Below are 19,756 nucleotides of genomic sequence, written 5' to 3'. Positions count from 1 at the left end.
TAAAGGAAACTACAAAAGTGGAACAAGAGCTGTTATAAAATCAAGAATGATCATAAATTTGATATAAAACAAAATAAAGTCAATTTAAGGGAAAAGCGAATTTATGAAAATATTTTTGTTTTAGTGACAAGAGTTAAAAATATGACAAACTTTTCAGTTTTTTAAAAAATTTATGAAGTCTACAGTTTTGCCTATGACATTTGGAAAACTGAGGGTTGAAGAATAAAAATGAAGAAAATTGGGAAAACTAAACATGGCATTTCAATAAATTGTTTTTATGATTTAGCTGATAATAGAGATATGTTGAACATGAAAAATGTCAGACAGTATCCAAAGGACTAGAAACATTTTGAATATAATTACTACCAATTTAGCTTGAGCTGAGAGAGACTTCATTACCATGAACAATACTGTCACTATAGGAGAAATTACTTATTGAGATTATAGGTTGTGTAAAGACTATCAATGCAATAAAGATGTAATTGGAAATGTTTGAGGTGGTTCCTCATTGTCAAATCAAAGCTCAGATGGGCAATTCTGTAGTGAGGCAAGCAAAATAAAACTGACAATTTCTAAAAATAAAAAACTTATTTGGAATTATTAGAATGATTTAATGGGGGCGCCTGTGTGGCTCAGTTGGTTAAGCGTCCAGCTCTTGATTTCGGCTCAGGTCATGATCTCACGGTCCTGAGGTTGAGCCCCACATCAGGTTCTGAGCTGATAGCACAGAGCCTGCTTGGGATTCTCTCTCTCCCTCTCTCTGCTCCTCCTCAGCTTGTGCGTGCGCACATACTCTCACTTTCTCTCTCAAAATAAATAAATAAACATTTAAAAAAGAATGATTTAATGAATCATTTGTGTGGTAATTTATGTAATTTGACAAGCAGCATTATAACATTTATAGCTTAGTTTAATTAGAGAATAAAAGGGAACATATTTTTAAATGTTTTATGTGTTATTTTACATACAAGTTCATTTTATTCTATTGGTTATTGAAACTCTCATTTATCTTCACTGAGCCTCTAACCCAAGCCTTTGCACTTCACAGATGTCCTTAACTGGTTTCCCTCTTTCTATTTGTGTTCCCTCCAACAGAAGAAAGCCAGAGTTATCTTTTCTTTTTTTTTTTTTTTTTCAATTTTTTAAATGTTTATTTATTTTTGAGAGAGAGAGGGAGAGCCAGAAACAGAGTATAAGCAGGAGAGGGGCAGAGAGAGCCAGAGACACAGAATCTGAAACAGGCTCCAGACTCTGAGTTGTCAGCACAGAGCCTGACACGGGCTTGAACTCACAAACAGTGAGATCATGACCTGAGCCGAAGTCGGATGCTCAACCGACTGAGCCACCCAGGCACCCCCAGAGTGATCTTTTAAAATCATAAATCAGATCATGCTATTTGCCTACCTCAAACCTTTTATTAGCTTCCCTTTGGACTTCTAGAATAAAATCCAAATTTCTTGCCATGCCTTATAAATCCCTGTATGACCCAGCTCCTGTCTATCTCTCAGCCTCTTCTCACGCTAGGCTCTCCCTGTCTCATTACAGCCCAGTCACCCGGGGTTCATCAGTTCCCTGATGGTGCCTAGTTGCTTGCTGTCTCGGGCCTTTGCATATTTGGTTCCCTCTCTGCCCTGTCCCTTTAATGGCTACACCTCTAAACGATGCCGTCTGTTATCACAATACAGAAGCTTCCCACACTAATTCCATATCTCAAATATAGTGCTGGCTATGATTAATAATTGTTTAATTTGTTTTTTTCATTTCCTTTTTAAAAACACGTGTCTCCTTATATTATGGAATATAAGGTTTATGAAGGCAGGAACTCTGGTTGTGTTATTCAAGTTGTTTTCTCTGTGTCTAATAAAATGGCCCATAGTAAGTACTAAATATTGGTGGAGTGAAAGAATAAATGAATGAATTCTCACCAGCTTTGTAGATATCCAGGAGGGTTGCCGTGTACTTAACAAAGACATTTTCTTTGGTGATGGATGTGATACGAACTTTATAAGCTGGTAGAAGAAACAACACAAGAATTCATGCTTAATGTCACTAATGCCGTGTCCAGTAGAAGCCAGAGTTTGTCAAACAAATAAGAAAGGAAGCATAGCAAGCTTTTACAGGCACCCTGAGGTAAATCTCATTTCTTTCAAAAGGGCTTCCTAGATTCTGATAATGACTCATGGTTCCATTCTACTTAGAAACATTTGCCCTCGCCACTGTTACAGAACGGGCCGATTGGGATAAGAGCAATATTAAATTAAAAGACAGAAGCACACTAAACAGACAAAAATATGCCTTTGTTAGATGGAGTGTTCAGATTCTGATCCTTTAAGATTAGTGGGGTCACACCCATGGGGAACGTGGAGGAGATCCTTCTCCATAGGTCCACAGAGGGTTTATCTACCATTCAGGCCTGCCCTGTGGGCCTCCTGTCTCCTTGCCTTGATCCCTTGCCTACCTCCACTGGCTTTGATCTTTAGGTTTTGACAGGATTCTGTTTTCTGACTCATGTTTGCTTGGATTGACAGCTATCTGACACGAGACATTCTCTATCCTGGTTTCTCTTCCTTCAGGCGTTACCTTTTAATCCATGGTATTTGATCTCACTTTTGGAATGGGAAGCTTAAAGAGATCTATCCCATCTATGTGGCCTAAGAAAAGATCTCATTTTTGCTTTGGGTGGGGTTGAAGTGAATGATCTGAAAGGTTTGCCCATTTTGGGGATTCTAGCTAGCGAGCTAGATGAATGAACTCATTGTGCCAGAACAAAAGCTGAGTGAATTAGTAGTTTAAAACAGATTTTAAAATGTCCCGAATTTCAGATTTATGTCTCTATGGTGCATATGGGCAACGTACCTGCTCTGGACATAGGTGGAGAGAGGAAATATTTTATTTTGTTTTTATTTTATTATTCTAATATCAACCCTAGTCTTCAAAAAAGCCAGATAAGCCTTTTCTTGAGAATAATAAACTACATCCAGATTGCATTTATTCTATGTGTTAAAACAGGTTTTTGATATTCAAGAGTTAAAATAGTTCTAAAATGGAGGGAAGAAATAATTTGGTGAAATTTTTATTTATTAAACAATATAGTATTCAAATCTTAATGTGTTTTAAAACCTGCAGTGGGTCTTGGCTGAGTTAGGCAGCTTTTTTAGCTTTTTTAAAAAAATCAAGATGAATTCTAAAAAAAGAAAGACTATAAACCATACCCAATTCATCCTGAGATGGCTGCATTTCCACTAAGAGAGGTCAGTATAATATAACGGAAATGACACTGGAGACCAGGATGCATCCTCATTTTCCTACTGACTTCTTGCATAAATTTAAACAAATTACTGAGTCTCCCTGAGCCTCAGTTTCTTCACTGGCAAAATATAGATAATTCTCTGTTACCTCAAAGAAGTCTTAGGGGGCCCCACTGAGGAGCCATATATGAAAACAGGTGGTAAACACAAAGTGCTGAATTAGACGTACTTATCTTTCATTTATAAATAACACCCTACTTAGACACACACATGGTTTGAGATAGTGTACAAAATGCTCTCTTTCTCTCTCAAAACACACACACACACACACACACACACACACACACACACACACACACCAGAAATAAATAAACATTAGAAACTACGGGTAGAAAACAAGACTACAACCATACTGGGCATCAGATTTAGCTCTGTGCTCCGGGTAACCAGAAGGAGATGCTCCTTTTGAAGTGAAAGATTGCAGTTCTGCATACATTTAAAATGATTTAGTACCAATATTTTTACCTTGTCTTTAAAGGGAGTTTGAAAATCTCCAAGCCCCTGAACCACCTTTGTCTCTCCCTCTGCTCTATTGACTGGAAGAATATGCTAGTGAAATCTTACATCTTCCTGGCTTCTCAAAAATTTTCTTTAACTATATTTTAGTTCAGTTTAATTCAATATGTTTAATTCAATGTGATCTATTGGAGTAAAGTGTCTTGGCCAGGTGTGTACATCACTCCAATCATTTTAAGTGAAAGTTACATTTCTTTCCTGAAGGATGAATAATTTTGCATGTTAATGCCAAAAATTGATGTCATTTTCCTTCAAGGGAACACATGGAGTACAGTATTCACAGATATAATCATTGTGAAAGGTTGTTGATCTTTCTAACTGATCACGTATTCATAACATCTCATGTTTAATGGAACTCTACATTGAACCTTTGAACTTACCATAGGCAATGTCTGGTTTACAGGCTGTTTCTTTTCTAGTATCTGCAGAGATTGTCAGATCCAATTCTGTCTGCATCTGTCCGCAGTCAGCTGGATTTTGCGAAAAGTGCTAAAAGTTAGGTTAACGTAAAGAAGCAGCCACTCCCTTTGCATTAAACACAGTTCTCATGAGTCCTGAGACAATCCAGTATAACCTTACAAATACCAGACACCTACAACCTGTCCATTTTCTCCTCTTCCACAAAGTAAAACATTATGCAAAGCAAAACCAAAACAGACACAAGCACAAACAAAATCTTGAACATGAAGGCTTAGAATGGGCAGTCACTCCACATTCAGTTCTTTAGAAATGTATATGTTTTCACGGAAGAAAGGAGGAAAATTTTCCCATTCCCTTCCTGCCTTGAAGGAACCAAGATGATAACTGGACTGATTTACGGTTATAAAATGGTATAGTAGGTACCCAAGAAATGTATAGATGTTAAGGTTTCTGAAAAACAAAATAAACCCCAAACCAGCTCAGACCCACATGGAATCGGTTGTTGACTGTTGTTGGGTTCTGGGTCTTTTTCTTGACCAAGAAGACTGTCTTAGGTTTACAGAAGACTGAAGGTAACTGAACAATAAACAGAGATGTCACAAAGTGGGAAGGACAAGGGAAAAAAAAAAGAAAGAGGAGCTAGTGGCTCAGTCTTGAGCCTCTGTTCTCTTAGGTTGTGGTCCTATTACATTAAAAAGACCATGTGAAAAGTAAAAATTTCGCATCATGCTATCCCTCTGATATCCAACAATTGTCTAGATGGTGTTTCTCCCGCTCTGTATAGTAGAAGCTATCAGGATGTTCATGAGTTGTTGAGTAGTTTTATCATATTAAAGGAATCAGCTTTCAATCAGCTGAGATTATATGTCTACTTCTGAGAAATGAGTTTGTCAAATAGCTTCCCCCAGATTAGCCCTGGATTACGAGTGGCTGCTTTAAACAAGCATGCAGCCTAAACATGTTAAATGAAGTTTACCTTCTATGCATTTGCATGTTACTCCTTCACAGACTTTCTGCAGTCTGGCATCGAATGGGTTATAGAACATGGTGCACTGCTTATCTGTGGCAATGAAAACATAGTTAGGAGAAGTGGCTTGATTAACTCTCAATACATTCATGGATCAGTGAGTCTCCCATGGGAACTTGGAGATCACGTATCCCAAACCTTTCGATTTTGTAACTTAGGTGCAGGGAGGTTAAATTGTGAATTGCCTCTCCTGGCATGGGCCCCTTCCACCTTCCCTCAAAGACTTGCCTTTCTATGCTTGAAACTTACTGTTCCATATTTATTTCTTAGAATTAAAATATTTGGTGCTTCCATAAATGAGAGGAAATAAATTGTGTTACACGAGAGTCAATCGAAAGAGCTGTAATTGTTTAGGCTGGAGAAGAACAGGGGAAGTGGGGCTTAGTATGTTCCATGTGATTCCAGAAGACACAACTAGAATGAATGGATATGAGAGTTTGGTTCATTTTAAGAATTTTTTTTTTTTTTTTTTTTGGAATAAGTAGAACTGCTTAATGTGGACTTGTCTGCCCTGTGACCCAAAGAGCTCTCCAATCACTTAGTATTAGAGGCTGAGTGATCAAAAGTGGGGGTCATTCAGTCAACATTTATCAATACGTGTTATATACTGAACACTGGGTTAGATGCTGGGGGCACAAGGACGAAAGCCTTCCATCTGGGTTTGGTGAGAAAGACATGCAAACAGGTAACAACAAAGCAATGTGACAACTGCTACAACGGAGCCCTTGGCAAAATGTGATGAGAATATCAGTGGACAAGGTGATTCTTGGAGGATGAAAGAAATAGGGGGGCGGGGGAAACGGGCTTCTCCAAAAATGAGAGATGCGGTGAGTAGTGTAACGAAGGCAAAGTCATCCTCTGCAGAAATCTTCGAGTCAAGCTGATTACCTGGTCTGTGGTATTCATACACCGTGAAAGTAGCAGGATTCAGAAACCCAACTTGAAACAGCTCAAATATCCGGAACCGAACACAAAGGAACTCATCAGAAGGAATCTGTCCGACAAATTCAAGGTTTGAGGAAATTAATGGGAGAGAAGAGACTCAGCATTTTTAGCCTGTAGATTTTGGATAGTGATTGGAAACGGAGAACGGTGGGAGGTGGAACTTACCGAATTCAGTTGCAGAATAATATGTCCATCTTTGATTTGGTAATCAGCTAATAGTTGGTCTACCCTTTCCACAAGCTAAGAGAGGAAAGTGAAGGCTTGAATTTAATTTCATGATCTTTAAAAAGATTTTTTTCTCAAAGTTGATCTTTTTGTTTAAATGCTTTCATCCAATATTGGGATGTTAGACATGGGGATGTAATCCACTATTCAAAAAAGCTGAAAAGCAGCTCCTCTTCTTGAAGAAGTCTGGACATGTTATCATATGCACTCACATTTTGTTCAGACCATGCACACATATGTCCCCACTTTACTTCGGAAAATCAAAGCTTAGGTAGATTGTTGGTTTGGAAAGAATATTCTAGGTGGTTCCATGAAAGTGATATATTAAAAGGAAAGAAAATAGCTTTATCTGTAAAATAATGCAGTAAAGAAAACTATCCATAACCATATGTAAAAGACAACATTTACAGCTTTTAAGTCTTCCTGGTTTGCACCGATTCCAGTAGGCAAAGAGATATCCATCACTGCATGGGAAGATCCCGATGATGATTCTTCTTTGCTGGGCTTGTAGCTAAAACAAATTAGAGATTAGGAAATGCAATAGATACGTGGACAAGATTCTTCAAGAAAAGGTCTTATTTCTTAGTAGGCTTTAATTTTTAATTTGGGCCTCCACTTCCTTGCCTCTCTACAATACATGCATTGCAATCTCTAAATTTTAGAGTTGCAAGAGACTTTTGAGTCATCTATTCTAACTCTTGCTCACTTGGCAAATACTTTAAATGGACCACCATTCTGGAGCTGGAAAACATCATAGAAGTCATTCAGTCCAAGCTCTTTAATTAACTAGTTGAGGAAACTGAGGATGAGAGTAAGGTACTTGTTCAAGGTCACATGACTAGTTCACCCCAGAGCTGCATAAACCTCTTGATTTCTATTCTAGTTCTTTTTTTCTAACAGAGCACATTTGAAAAAGAAAATTAGTTCTATATTGGAAAAAGACTCAATAAACATGTTTAGGAAAAGACTGGAAGGAAATACCTAAAATGTTAGCAGCTACTTTCTCTGGATGATGAGATTATAAGTGATGATCTCTTTTTCTTACCCATGCTTTTCTGTGTTTTCTAAATTTTCCACAATAGATAATTTATTCTTTAAAATTTTTTTTAATGTGCATTCATTTTTAAGAGAGAGAGAGAGAGAGAAAGAGAGAGAGAGAGCGCACAAGCATGGGAGGGGCAGAGAGAGGGAGACACAGAATCTGAAGCAGGCTCCAGGCTCTGAGCTGTCAGCATAGAGCCTGATGCGTGGCTCGAACCCATAAACCACGAGATCATGACCTGAGCTGAAGTCAGGTGCTTAACCAACTGAGGCACTCAGGTGCCCCAATAGATAATTTATTTTAAAAAAGTGTTTGAGGACTATCCTTTGCTAGGAATTGTGTTTGGGAGGAAGCTAAGGAAAAAGGCAAAGGGGGTAAAATGGGAGATTTAGTGTTTAAGTTTTTTTTTGTTTTTCTGATAAGACAGAGAAAAAAAACACTGAACTGGGGAATCAGGAAACTTGGGATTCTCCCAGTTCTGCTGAGACATTTCCACAAATTGTTCTCCCTTTCTAGAGTTCATTTTCTTATTTGTAAAATAAACTGTGAAGAAGAATGAACTTGTGTGTTAGTTTTATCTTTATAATTCCAAGGCTTCGTTTTGAGTGGCAGAGGTTGATGCTACCATTAAGCAGAATTAGAAGATTTAAAAGGGGCAAGTTGGCAGGTCCGGGACTGGGGCCCAGGGACAGGGGCAGAGTGTGGTTCTGCAAAGGTTGAGTTTCAGGTCCCAGCTTCACCTCAAGATGCTTGACAGGTAGCCAGACTTTTGAGAGTGGAGCTTAAAGATCAATCAGGATTAAAGGAAGAAACGGGGGAGACAGTGTCGTAGGGGGGCAGATAAATTGATCTCACCTGAAGGACTGAGTTTTAATTAAATGGGAGGTTTTATTTGAGATAGAGGTGGCAAGGGATCTCTTTCCCCCAATTGCACCTAATCAGGGCAGACCCCCTTAGATGTCTTGCATGTAATAGTTACCGTAAAAGATACTATAAAATCTCTGGTTACAGAAATTTAACCCCATTCTTCACCAAATTAACAATTAACAACAGACTGTAAGACAACGTGGAACTGTAAAGTGATATCTGGACATCTCCCTGTAACAGGGCCGGTGAGTATCACCAGAAGCAGAGACCCCTTGCTCACAGATGCAAATACTCTGTCAACAGAATGGAAAAGGGCCTCCTGAATGGAGAATGTCTATGAAAAGTTGCTGGAGCCTTGATGACTGGTTGCCATGGTGACTGTTTCAACCATGGAACAGAAACCTTCCTTTCAAGAAGCCCCTTGCCTGCTGCCAAAGACAGCAATCTCCCCCAAAGGCATTTTGTTCAGAGAGGAGAGAAGAGAAATCCTTTTTTTCTTCTCTTATGGATACAACAGAGAGGTTATAAGAAGCTAAATACAGGAAAGAGACCCCCTGAATACAGAAACTGTATGCTGGTGTGGTTTTTTTTTGTTTTTGTTTTGTTTTGTTTTTTGTTTTTAATCAGGAGAGAGAATATTGGATGGCAGAGAATTTTTCACATAAATAAGTACTACACAGTCACTTTTGGACTTTATCCAACCTCACTTCAGCTTTACAGAGCCAAAGCATATTCCACCTGGCTTTTTTGAACATTCTGTTCCAAATTTGTAAAAGTCAAAAAATAGAAAATTCAATATTACGTCTCCATTTGCCTTCTTTTGTATGTTAGCAATCTGGAATTAGGCCTCCTGTCAATGAATTCAAATGAATGAGTTTGGTTTTTTTTTAAGTTTAAAATTTTGAAAGTGAGAGAGAAAGCATGAGCAGGGGAGAGGGACAGAGAGAGAGAGGGAGAGAGAGAGAGTCCCAAGCAGGCTCCACGGTATCAGTGCAGAGCCTGATGTGGGGCTTGAACCCACAAAGGGTGAGATCATGACCTGAGCTGAAATCAAGAGTTGGAAGCTTAACGGACTGAGCCACGCAGGTGCCCCTCTCATGAATGAGGGTTTGATAAGAGCCTTTGTAGGTATTGCACAGCTGTGGAACATAAGAATTGGAAAACACCTGGGGATGAGATAGTTCGGTATCCTTGCCCTACAGAAGAGGCCCAGAGAAGTGAGCTGGTTTGCTACAGGTCACATGAGGACTTTGCAGCAGAGGCTACCCCCCAGGTGGCCTCCTCCACTATCAGAGAGCCCTCCTTTGCGCCCACTATAGGGTCCCACGCCGTGACTCTGGCTTTGCCCTGAACAAGTTTGCTCACCTCTCCCTGTGACAAGTATTGTGAATATAAAGACAACTCCCCCAGAAGAGAGGTACCCAAGAGCAGAAATGGCAGTTAGGAGGAAGGGAAAGGGGAACCTTCTTCGTAGAAAGACATGAGGGAATGAGGAAGGATGTCTGAGAGGGAACAGAGGGCAGAGACTGGACAGGGATGGAAGGAGATATCGTGAGCAGACTGGCCAGTGAGGGAATCCTGAAGAGAGAGAGATTGGGCAAGCATTGGCAATGGCTGGGAAGGAGGCAGTGGGAAGCAGTGTGCTGTTCCTTGAGGTCAGTGGGCTCAGGTTATACTGATTGGAGGAGGTGGCTCAGATCCTGGACTGGGTGTCAGGGTCTGCGGCTTGAGGCCCTGGCTTGCCACCAACTCTGTGACAACTTGGCAGGTTACCTCACCTCTTTGTGTCTCTGTCTCTTTATTTCTAAACTTTTTTTTAAGTTTATTTATTTGGAGAGAAAGAGAGAGAGCATGAGCAGGGGAAGGGCAGAGAGAGAGGGAGGGATAGAGAGAGAGAGAGAGAGAGAGAGAGAGAGAGAGAATCCCAAGCAGGCCCAGCACTGTCAGTGCAGAGCCTGATGCAGGGTTCAAACTCACAAACTGTGATATCATGACCTGAGTCGAAACCAAGACTTGGAGGCTTAACGGACAGAGCCACCCAGGCGCCCCTCTTTATTTCTAAAATAAGGGATTACAATATCATCCCTAAAATCCTTTTCATCTCAAATCTATGACACAACGCGATGGAATTTCTGAGTTATCCATACTGAGTGCTTTGACATCACATGTGATGATCAGTAAAATCAGCAGAGTACCAACCACAGAAATCAGTTATTGGGAATATGAAGAATAAGGAAACAGAGCCCAACAGGAAGTGCTGAGTGGTAATGAAAGGAAGAAGGCAGAAGCCTGCGCTCGAACATGGCTTTGCCACTGACTCACTCTATGTGAGCACTAAGATACGTACACATATTTTCAAAAGCCTACACTTTTATTTTTTTTTTAATTTTTTTTTAACGTTTATTTATTTTTGAGAGAGAGACAGACAGAGAGTGAGCAGGGGATGGGCAGAGAGAGGGAGACACAGAATCTGAAACAGGCTCCAGGCTCTGAGCGGTCAGCACAGAGCCCGACGCGGGGCTCGAACTCGCACACCGCGAGATCGTGACCTGAGCCGAAGTCGGACGCTCAACCGACTGAGCCACCCAGGCGCCCCAAAAGCCTACACTTTTAGAAGTGTTTTAGGATGGTGGATGTGGTGAGCAGAATAATGGCCCCTGAAGACGTCCACGTCCTAACTCCCTGAACCTGTGAATACGTTACCTTATGCAGCAAAAGGGACTTGCAGATGTGATTAATTTAAGGGTCTTGCAATCAAGAGATTATTCTGGATTATCTGGGGGGGCCCAGTGTAATCACTAGGGTCTTTATAAGGGAAAGAAGCAGGGGAGATGGTAGCCTCCAGCATCTGGAAGAGGCAAGGAAGAGGATTCTCCCCTAGAGCCTCTAGGAGGAAGGCAGCCCATTGATTTCAGGCAGGACTTCTGACCTCCAGAATTGTAAGAGAATAAATCTGGGCTTTGTAACCATTAAGTTTCTGGTAAATTGTTACCAAGGAGCAACAGGAAACTGATACAGTGGCCAGTTCGGGCTCTGGAGTTAGCCTATGGAGGGCTGGTGGCTCTCGACACTGGCTGCCATCAGGATAACCTCTGGGGGTGAGGCTAGAGTTTTGGATAGTTCTAAAAGCTCTCCAGCTGACTTCCATGTGCAGCCTGAGTTGAGAACCACTGGCTGATAATGGCTAGGGAATTTTCTGGGGGAATGGGATCTAAGTAAGAGAGTAGAAGCTGCTTACAAGAAAATCTTTTGCTTTTTCTTTTCCTCATCCTTCTATCTCCTCTCTACCTTTCTGGAAGACAGAAAAAATAGATATTATAGTGTTTGAATTAGAAGAAGGCCAAATGTGGGAGGGAAAACTATGAGCAAAAATGAAGCTGTTCTACAAAGTAGCTAAGAATACCCATTATGTTCTGCATTTTAACAAGCAAACAATTTTGCATCTTCCGGCCATCTTAAAACTCCAAAAGATGTAAAGAGATAATACCACGGCACAAGTGAGGCCCTGAGTCTGTGCTCCCCTCTGTGGAAACAGGCTTACCTGGCACATGCTACTATGCGTTTGTAATCTGAGTCGCTATAGCGTCTGTAGCCGGAAGCTGCACATACAAAAAACAAGCAAACAAAAAATGAGAGTAAACCATTCTTAGCTGTTTTGTGCCCTGTCGCAACAGAATAATTAACGAAAAGGTCCCTGAACACATTTAAACATGATTTTTGACTTGGAAGCTGGTGCTGCTGGTGATTTTAATGGCAATTCATGGCTGCTGACAATACCAATAGCTGTAACAGTTCCCTGCTCTCAAAGAAGTTATGATTTAAGGAAGGAGTTATTAAAGGTAACGTGTTTGCAGAAGGTTGGAGGGAGAAAGGGCCGATGCTTGGATTCACTGGTGGCCGGAAAGTTTCCTGTAGGAACAGGCCTTTGAGCCACAAATGGAAGCTATCAGGGCAGAGGAGAGCATGTATCCTGACCCCAGAGCCAAGGTTAGAGGGGTACTTCAGGGTGCAAGGGGGCTTGCTTTTGGAGTGGAGGAGAGAACCAACCCACCAGGAGAGGGATGTGAAGGCCACAGGTAGAAAAAAAAAGGCACACAATTACAGCGTGTATTGTTCTGTTTTACCTTCTATGTCTTGGGCTTCAATTTTCAAATGAAAGCTGCAGATTTCCTCAGAAGTACTGGTTTTCTGAACCACAGTTGTTACCTACGTTGGGACGTGTGAACAATAGTCTATTTAAAACAGGACAGGGCAGCCACTCTGGAAAACAGTGTAGAGGTTCCTCCAAAAATTAAAAAGAGAACTACCCTATGCCCCAGCAATTGCACTACTAGGAATTGATCCAAAGGATACAGGAGTGCTGATTCAAAGGGGCATATGCACCCCAATGTTTATAGAAGCACTATCAACAATAGCCAAAGTACGGAAAGGGCCCAAACGTCTATCAACTGATAAAGAAGATGCGGTATGTATATATATATATATATATATATATATATATATACACACACACACACAAATATATATAATGGAATACTACTTGGTGATGAAAAAGAATGAAATCTTGCCATTTGCAACAACATAGATGGAACTGGAGGATATTATGCTAAGTGAAATAAGTCAGAGAAAGACATATATCACATGACTTCACTCATATGTGGAATTTGAGAAACTTAACAGATGACCACGGGGGAAGGGAAGGAAAAATAAGATAAAAACAGAGAGGAAGGCAAACCATAAGAGAGACTCTTAAATACAGAGAACAAACTGAGGGTTGATGGGGATGGGCTAAATGGGTGATGGGCATTAAGGAGGACACTTGTGTCGTATGTAAGTGATGGATCACTGGGTTCTACTCCTGAAGCCAAGACTACACTGTATGTTAACTAACTTAAGAATAAAAAACAAAAAACAGGACAGTGGGGAAGGCATCATGGCTGTACTGTTGCTGCAGGTGAAATGCCCAAAGTATTGATTCCACAATCCAGTACAAATGGGGTGTAGCAAAGACTCATTTCCCAACAGCTGGACTTTCAGCGAACTCTATAATTTGAAACATACCTGAGAAGCCCAAGTAGGCAAAAAAAAAAAAAAAAAAAAAAAAAAAAAAAAAAAGACATCTAGCCAGGCAGAATCTTGCCAAATCCCATGTGGTCAAATCTGAGTACTTTACTGTATAGAAAAGTTCCTAAGCCTCTTGTCCTGGAACCTGTATACTCTAGTTTCATGCAAAACACTTCAAGGCCAGGAAGTATGGTTTTCTCCTAACCCCCATGCCACCATAGTAAATGACAAATTACAGGTGTGCAGGGAAGGACAGAGGTGCTGCCAGAAGTAGATATACTGAGAGCAACTACAAGTGACAGAGAAAATGCACAGTCTGTCTCCCCCACCAACCCAACCATGCAATCTCATAAAGTCTTAGACGGAATGGACATGCCAAAGATAAGAGTGTAACTGAAATCATCAGTAGAGTGTTAACTGATGCTTAGAATATGTAGTTCATCTTAGCCATTCGGCAGTCAGTCACACGTTTCTCTAAGCTGTTTGTGTATGTGCATGCAGTCTACAGTTAAAATAATAGAAACTTAAGTCCTTACATATATTCATCAATCTGCAATGATGCTGGAGAATTGCGATGTGACTATGTTACTAACCATAGAAAGCAGGGATATGTATGTGTGTATAATCACATACATGCATCATATGCACATACAACTACAGAACCGTAAAATTATATATATATGTATAATTATATATATATATATAATTTCCACAAATACAAAGACTATATACGTACAAGGATTAACATAGCCATCTGCAAAAAGAAATTGTGAGGACCGCTACTGAGACAGCTAAAAAGAACGAGTAAATGAATCCTACTTTAGTCCTGGTTGCCCAAGCCTAGATCTCTGTAACTTTGTGGCAAAGTCCCTAACTTTCTTTCATGTTACTTAGTACAAGCAGACATACGGTTGAAATCGGCTCTCAATGAAATACTTACGTGCACCGTAGCCACGCCATTGCTATACCCAGTACTGACGACGAGGTCATCATTGAGGGGCACCTGGAAAGGTGGATGAGAAACTGTGCTTTGTTTTCTTCTTCAATAGGGAGGGAGGACAGAACAATGAAAAGTAGCCTGACACCTGCCAGCTTCCTCTCTCTGGGCTTCTGTGAGATTCAATGGATAAGACAGTGGAGATCCTGTGCACACAGACGCTAGAAGTGCTGGAAATTCCTTTTCCCTTGTCCGTATGAATACCACGTCTTGAGCTCTCCTGGGCAAGCCCGCAAAACCAACACAGCAGAAGCCACTTTGGGTTATGTTTTCATTTATATATGGTTATGATAGAACTGGATCTTCATCTCCTTTTGCCAACGGAATAAATCCCTTTCAGTGCCTCAGGAGGAGGCTCATCTCCTCCACTTCCACTGGTCTTTTATTCAAACCCCGTTGCCCCATCCGGCACCTCACTTAAGCCTGCCAGATCCTTAGGTGCTGACACTCTTCTTCCGTCCTTCCAGGAGGAGAGCGAAGGTCAGGACTGGGTTAAGAAAGCCTCCCCTCCGGAGAAGCTCTGTTGTACAAATGCTCCCTGATGTGTGGAAGGCGTGGGAGAGGCCATCCTGAGCAAGAGGCCCAAAGAGTAGGTTTCTTGCTCCAAGGCTGCGGGCTGCCCCTTCCCTCACTTAGCACACTAGTGCAAAGGGGATTCGGTGTGCATGAAGAGTTGTCAGCCCTTCCTCTAGATTTTAGTAAATGTAGATAACAAGGCCAATTCTCTTGTTCTCCCTGATGGAAGATAGCAGCATTTACTGAAAAGCCAGTGCATCAAGATGCTGCATGAGGAATGGGTTCTATGAACTTGAGTGACAGATAGGTTTGGGAAATGAATACTGTTGCCCTGCCCCCATCCCCATGTCCCTCCATTGCCCATTCTTCCCCAGGGTCACCACAATTACTCACATACATATGAAGGGTGGGGTAGGAATCCTCTATGAACAAACTTGATTAACTTCATTTAAACTAGAGTGTCCCACACTAACTTGACCACCAAACCTTTGTTAGGTAATGCATTTCAGGAAATGCTGGCATAGAGATATTCCAGACTAGATACTCATAGCCTGAGTTTTATACAAAGACAGCGTCATGGGCTGAGTTTTAGTTATTTAAAAATGGCAAGAGGCCCTTACAGCATTAGCCCTGTAGAGAAGAATTGACTGCGGTTACATCTCTGGTGAGCCTACCTTGCCGCTCAGGTCAAGAGCTCCTCATGAGATCTTAGACCATTGGCTTGGAATGTGAACCTCTGGTGAAGTCTACACGCTCCCAGAGAAAGGAGACACATTACCAACCCTGGGGGCCATAAGCACACGTGCCTGCAGAGGCCCAGGCACCAAGCAAGGGCACACAAAGGGCACACACACACACACACACACACACACACACACACACGTCACGTGACTGCCAGAAACTGGGACCGGCTGAAGAGTGCTTGCTGTGGCCAACACCCTGTTGCCTGATCGTCCGGTTTTTTAAGAGTTTGGAGGCAGATTTTTATTTGAGGTCTCTGGACTTTCAAGTGTTGGAATATGTCTATATCTCTGTCTATATATCCGTATCCATACCTATCTTTTTTTTTTAATCTGTGGGCCAATTGTTTTTAATTTTCACGTTCAATTTTATTTCTCATGCCTACTTACTTCTCCCAACCATGGATTTGTAGAGCATGTAGACAGTTAAAAACTATTTCCAGTCATCTGTGTATTTAAATATGACCTAAAAGAATCTGAAATGTGGTAATTAGAAAAATATATGTTAGCAGCCGTTTACTAGCAGCTACTCTTATTGACACAGAAACTAGTTCTTCCAACGTGTCCTTTACTTTGGGAAATTTTCACAGGCCATTGAGGTTTTCATAAAAAAAAAATCCAGCAGGGGTACATGGGGTAAGCTGTCAGGGGACCCAAAGGCCAATCCCTCAGTTTGGCCATACTTTGTGTGTATGACAGGCCCACGTGGAACCACTGGTGGATGTCCACACATGTCTTCCCTCTCACTCTACCACTGCACCTTTGTGCATACTGTTCTGACTAGAATGTTTTCCCCCTTTTCTTCACCTTGCTAACTCATCCTGATTCTCCCAGATTTAACCTGCGCATCTGGACGCACTTGACAAATTCCTACCTCTCACCTTGGGTCAGGAGGCCCTGCTCTGTCCTTCCATGTCCCTACCAAGGCTCTTATTTTTTTACTGTCTGTTAAAACAGCAGTCTCCCCGAGTACCCAGTTTCTTCATACACTTTGCATTTGAATTCCCAGTGCCCGGGACATAGCAGGTACTCAGTGTATTTTTAAGTAGTAAATAGATACATTTGTAAAGTAAGAGGGGAACACATGACTTCAAAGGGCCCACCCACTTATAAAATTTTATAAAAAGTCCTTAATTTACCTCTATTGGCCTCCCAAGGAAATTCGTCTCTGTCATCTTATAACGGTGGAGGTCACCTTTATGCTTGTAAGAGACATTGATGTCCATGTTCAAGTGGAGTTGTTTTATCAGGAGTGAATATTCCGTCAGGCCCTCGATGGCATTAATCGTATCCTGTCAGCAATCAGCAAGGCACAAAAACAGGTTTAGCTCATTTATATCTTCCCTGTATTTACAAATCCGCTTTCTTATGAGAGAGTGAGGATGCACTGACCAGTGGGGAAACTCCAGCTGACTGAGTGAAATTGGTGAAGGGCTCCTAGGTGGAGGTCTCTCCCTCCCCAGTAGGGATGCTGCTGTTGGCAGGGAGAGGAAGGAAGTGTGGCCTCAGTTCCAGGCTCTCCAGGTGTCCTGGGTGCATGACCTCAGGCCAGTCACTCTTTGCAGAATGCCTCCTAATCCTTGCATGACTGTCTCCTTTTTATCCTTAAGTCTCACCTTAGATAACTCCACAGTGAGGCCATAAATACGTTCTCCCTCTCTATTATTCCGTTTTCATTTTCTGCTTCTACCACTGTAATGTAAGATTTCTTGGCATCCATTACATTTAGTAGCTACTGAACAAGTATTTGTTGAAGGAATGAATGGGTGAACTTTATTTTTCTAGGTCTCCTCTTCCTCATGTGCAAGATTGGGAAATGTGACTGACTAGATCAGAGGCGTCAAACACGTGGCTACCCCGTCTGCCTGTGACATGGCATGATAATCAATGGGACACTCTTCCCTGCTAAGCCTACACTTGTCTCCAAGATGAAATTCATTTGCCTCCTCAGATTACATAATCACTAAAGTAACCTTAAAGGACCCCTCTAGCTCTAAATTTCATAAACACACAGAAACACATTCTACGATCATCCAAACATTCAAGGAACAGAGAAGATGCTAACGTTTGAGCTCATCTTTGAAACCAGAGCATATTATACAACTACATAATAACTACAAAACATACATACATAAATGAGTTTACACTGGTAGCTAGGCAAACCGTAACAGTCAGTATTTCTCTCACTTTTTACTCATTTTGGCGGGGAGGGAATCTCAGTACTTTGGTCCACACGGTGGCCTCTGTTCATTACATAGGATGTGATGGAATCACTGATAACCTTACTAGCCCTTTGTGATCATTAAGAATCATAGAGGAAGTACTGGATTTAGAGTCAGGAGATGTGAGTTTTGATTTTGGCTGTGCCACTAACTCCATGAACGAACCTGTTGGGGCTGACTTCCTCCACTGTAGGAGAAGGGTGTCACTGCAGATAATCTCTAAGGGTCTTTTGACTCTAGTCATTTATTCAGATCTTGGCGGGAGGACGAAAGCATGGGCGACAGAATGAATGTGGCACATGTCATGCAGGAGGAGGGCAAATGTCTTCAGGAGGGTAAAACCAGACAGAGAAATGTTACCTGGGTTGAATAAAAGCCGCCTCCGTACCTCTGCTCTTCAGATAGCCATCTGATGATTGGGTTAACGTAATTTATGTCTTTCAAGCTCAGACTGGTGAGTAAAGCGTAGGCAGTGGTTTCTACCACGTGTGCTGTACTGGGGTTAGGTGTGGATGTGCTTTCCTGTTGAAGATCGTCTTTCCAGAAGCGATAAATGACTGGATCGCCTGAACATCAGCAAATCACATTCATTAATGTGATTAAAAATGTGAATTTGAGGGGCGCCTGGGTGGTTCAGTTAGTTAAGTGTCTGACTCTTGATTTTAGCTCAGGTCATGATCTCACAGTTTGTGAGACTGAGCCCCATGTCGGGCTCTGTGCTGACGGTGCGGAGCCTGCTTGGGATTCTTTCTCTCCCTCTCTCTCTGCCCCTCCCCTGCTCATGCTTGTGCTCTCTTGCTCTCTCTCCCTCTCTCAAATAAATAAATTAAAAAAATACATGTGAATTTGATATACTTCTAGCAGGTTTCTAGACATTTTTACTGGTAGTGGCCTTCTGATTTCTAGAAGTTTCTTACTCTTTTGTAAGAAGAACTTCTTCAAGGTGACCAGTACATAATAAGATCTCTTAATACAGTGCTCTTTGTCTTTACTCAAAAAGGTCATCATGCAAAGCCCACATGTACTGGGGAGAAGCAGTACTGTAAAGGGAGAAGTGTAACCAACTGGTAACCAGTACACCCAGGTTCTAGTCTCTGCTCTACTAGGAAATGACCATGTCATTTTGGAAGAATTCTGTTTTGTTCTGTGGGACTCATTTTCTAATACCTAAAGTGTACGTAGTACTTATTTCCTTGTAGTGAAACTCAGATGAGATACCAGATGTAACTTTTTATCAACCAGAGAGCACCATACACATAGAAAGCTTTATTGTGATTATTGACGCGGTGAGATAGATTGGAGAACTTTTCGCCCTGACAGAAAAAAAATCTACAACCTAGAAATTGAGATCACACCCAAAATCTTAGTTCATTCTTTTTTTTTTTTTTTTTTAATTTTTTTTTTTCAACATTTTTAATTTATTTTTGGGACAGAGAGAGACAGAGCATGAACGGGGGAGGGGCAGAGAGAGAGGGAGACACAGAATCGGAAACAGGCTCCAGGCTCCGAGCCATCAGCCCAGAGCCTGACGCGGGGCTCGAACTCACGGACCGCGAGATCGTGACCTGGCTGAAGTCGGACGCTTAACCGACTGCGCCACCCAGGCGCCCCAGTTCATTCTTTTTTAATCTCCTCAAGTTTAAAGCACTAAAGATAATTTCATATATGTAGTACTTTTCATAAATTAGGTTCTAAATTATATTTGTTATTGCTGTAGTAATTTAAACTGTCACTTTAAGTCCTTTTTTGTGCAAATTATATTTTAAAAAACAGTGAGGCATATTTGGAAATTATTTTTGAAGACGAGTCAAAATTTTGATGTATCTGTTTACAATTCATAATTACATTATTTACATGACTTTGGGTA

The 19,756-nt window shown here is 41.2% G+C and overlaps 1 protein-coding gene across 1 annotated transcript in view; it reads right to left on the bottom strand.

Moving 5' to 3' along the window:
- The window catches only part of LOC131491415 (complement C5-like), a 90,270-nt gene that overhangs the window by 8,938 nt on the left and 61,576 nt on the right, over positions 1-19,756 (bottom strand). Inside the window, exons 29-39 of the mRNA XM_058694331.1 lie at positions 18,250-18,455; positions 16,807-16,959; positions 14,355-14,417; positions 12,475-12,556; positions 11,892-11,949; positions 6,850-6,952; positions 6,382-6,456; positions 6,160-6,265; positions 5,221-5,304; positions 4,205-4,294; positions 1,926-2,009 (exon numbers count right to left, since the gene is read on the bottom strand). Of these exons, the coding sequence (XP_058550314.1) occupies positions 1,926-2,009; positions 4,205-4,294; positions 5,221-5,304; positions 6,160-6,265; positions 6,382-6,456; positions 6,850-6,952; positions 11,892-11,949; positions 12,475-12,556; positions 14,355-14,417; positions 16,807-16,959; positions 18,250-18,455 (1,104 nt within the window). The remainder of the gene's footprint in view (positions 1-1,925; positions 2,010-4,204; positions 4,295-5,220; positions 5,305-6,159; positions 6,266-6,381; positions 6,457-6,849; positions 6,953-11,891; positions 11,950-12,474; positions 12,557-14,354; positions 14,418-16,806; positions 16,960-18,249; positions 18,456-19,756) is intronic.

Source organism: Neofelis nebulosa, chromosome 12 (genome assembly GCF_028018385.1).
Source record: "Neofelis nebulosa isolate mNeoNeb1 chromosome 12, mNeoNeb1.pri, whole genome shotgun sequence".
Classification (NCBI taxonomy): Eukaryota; Metazoa; Chordata; class Mammalia; order Carnivora; family Felidae; genus Neofelis; species Neofelis nebulosa.
This window is presented reverse-complemented; position numbering and strand designations above follow the sequence as displayed.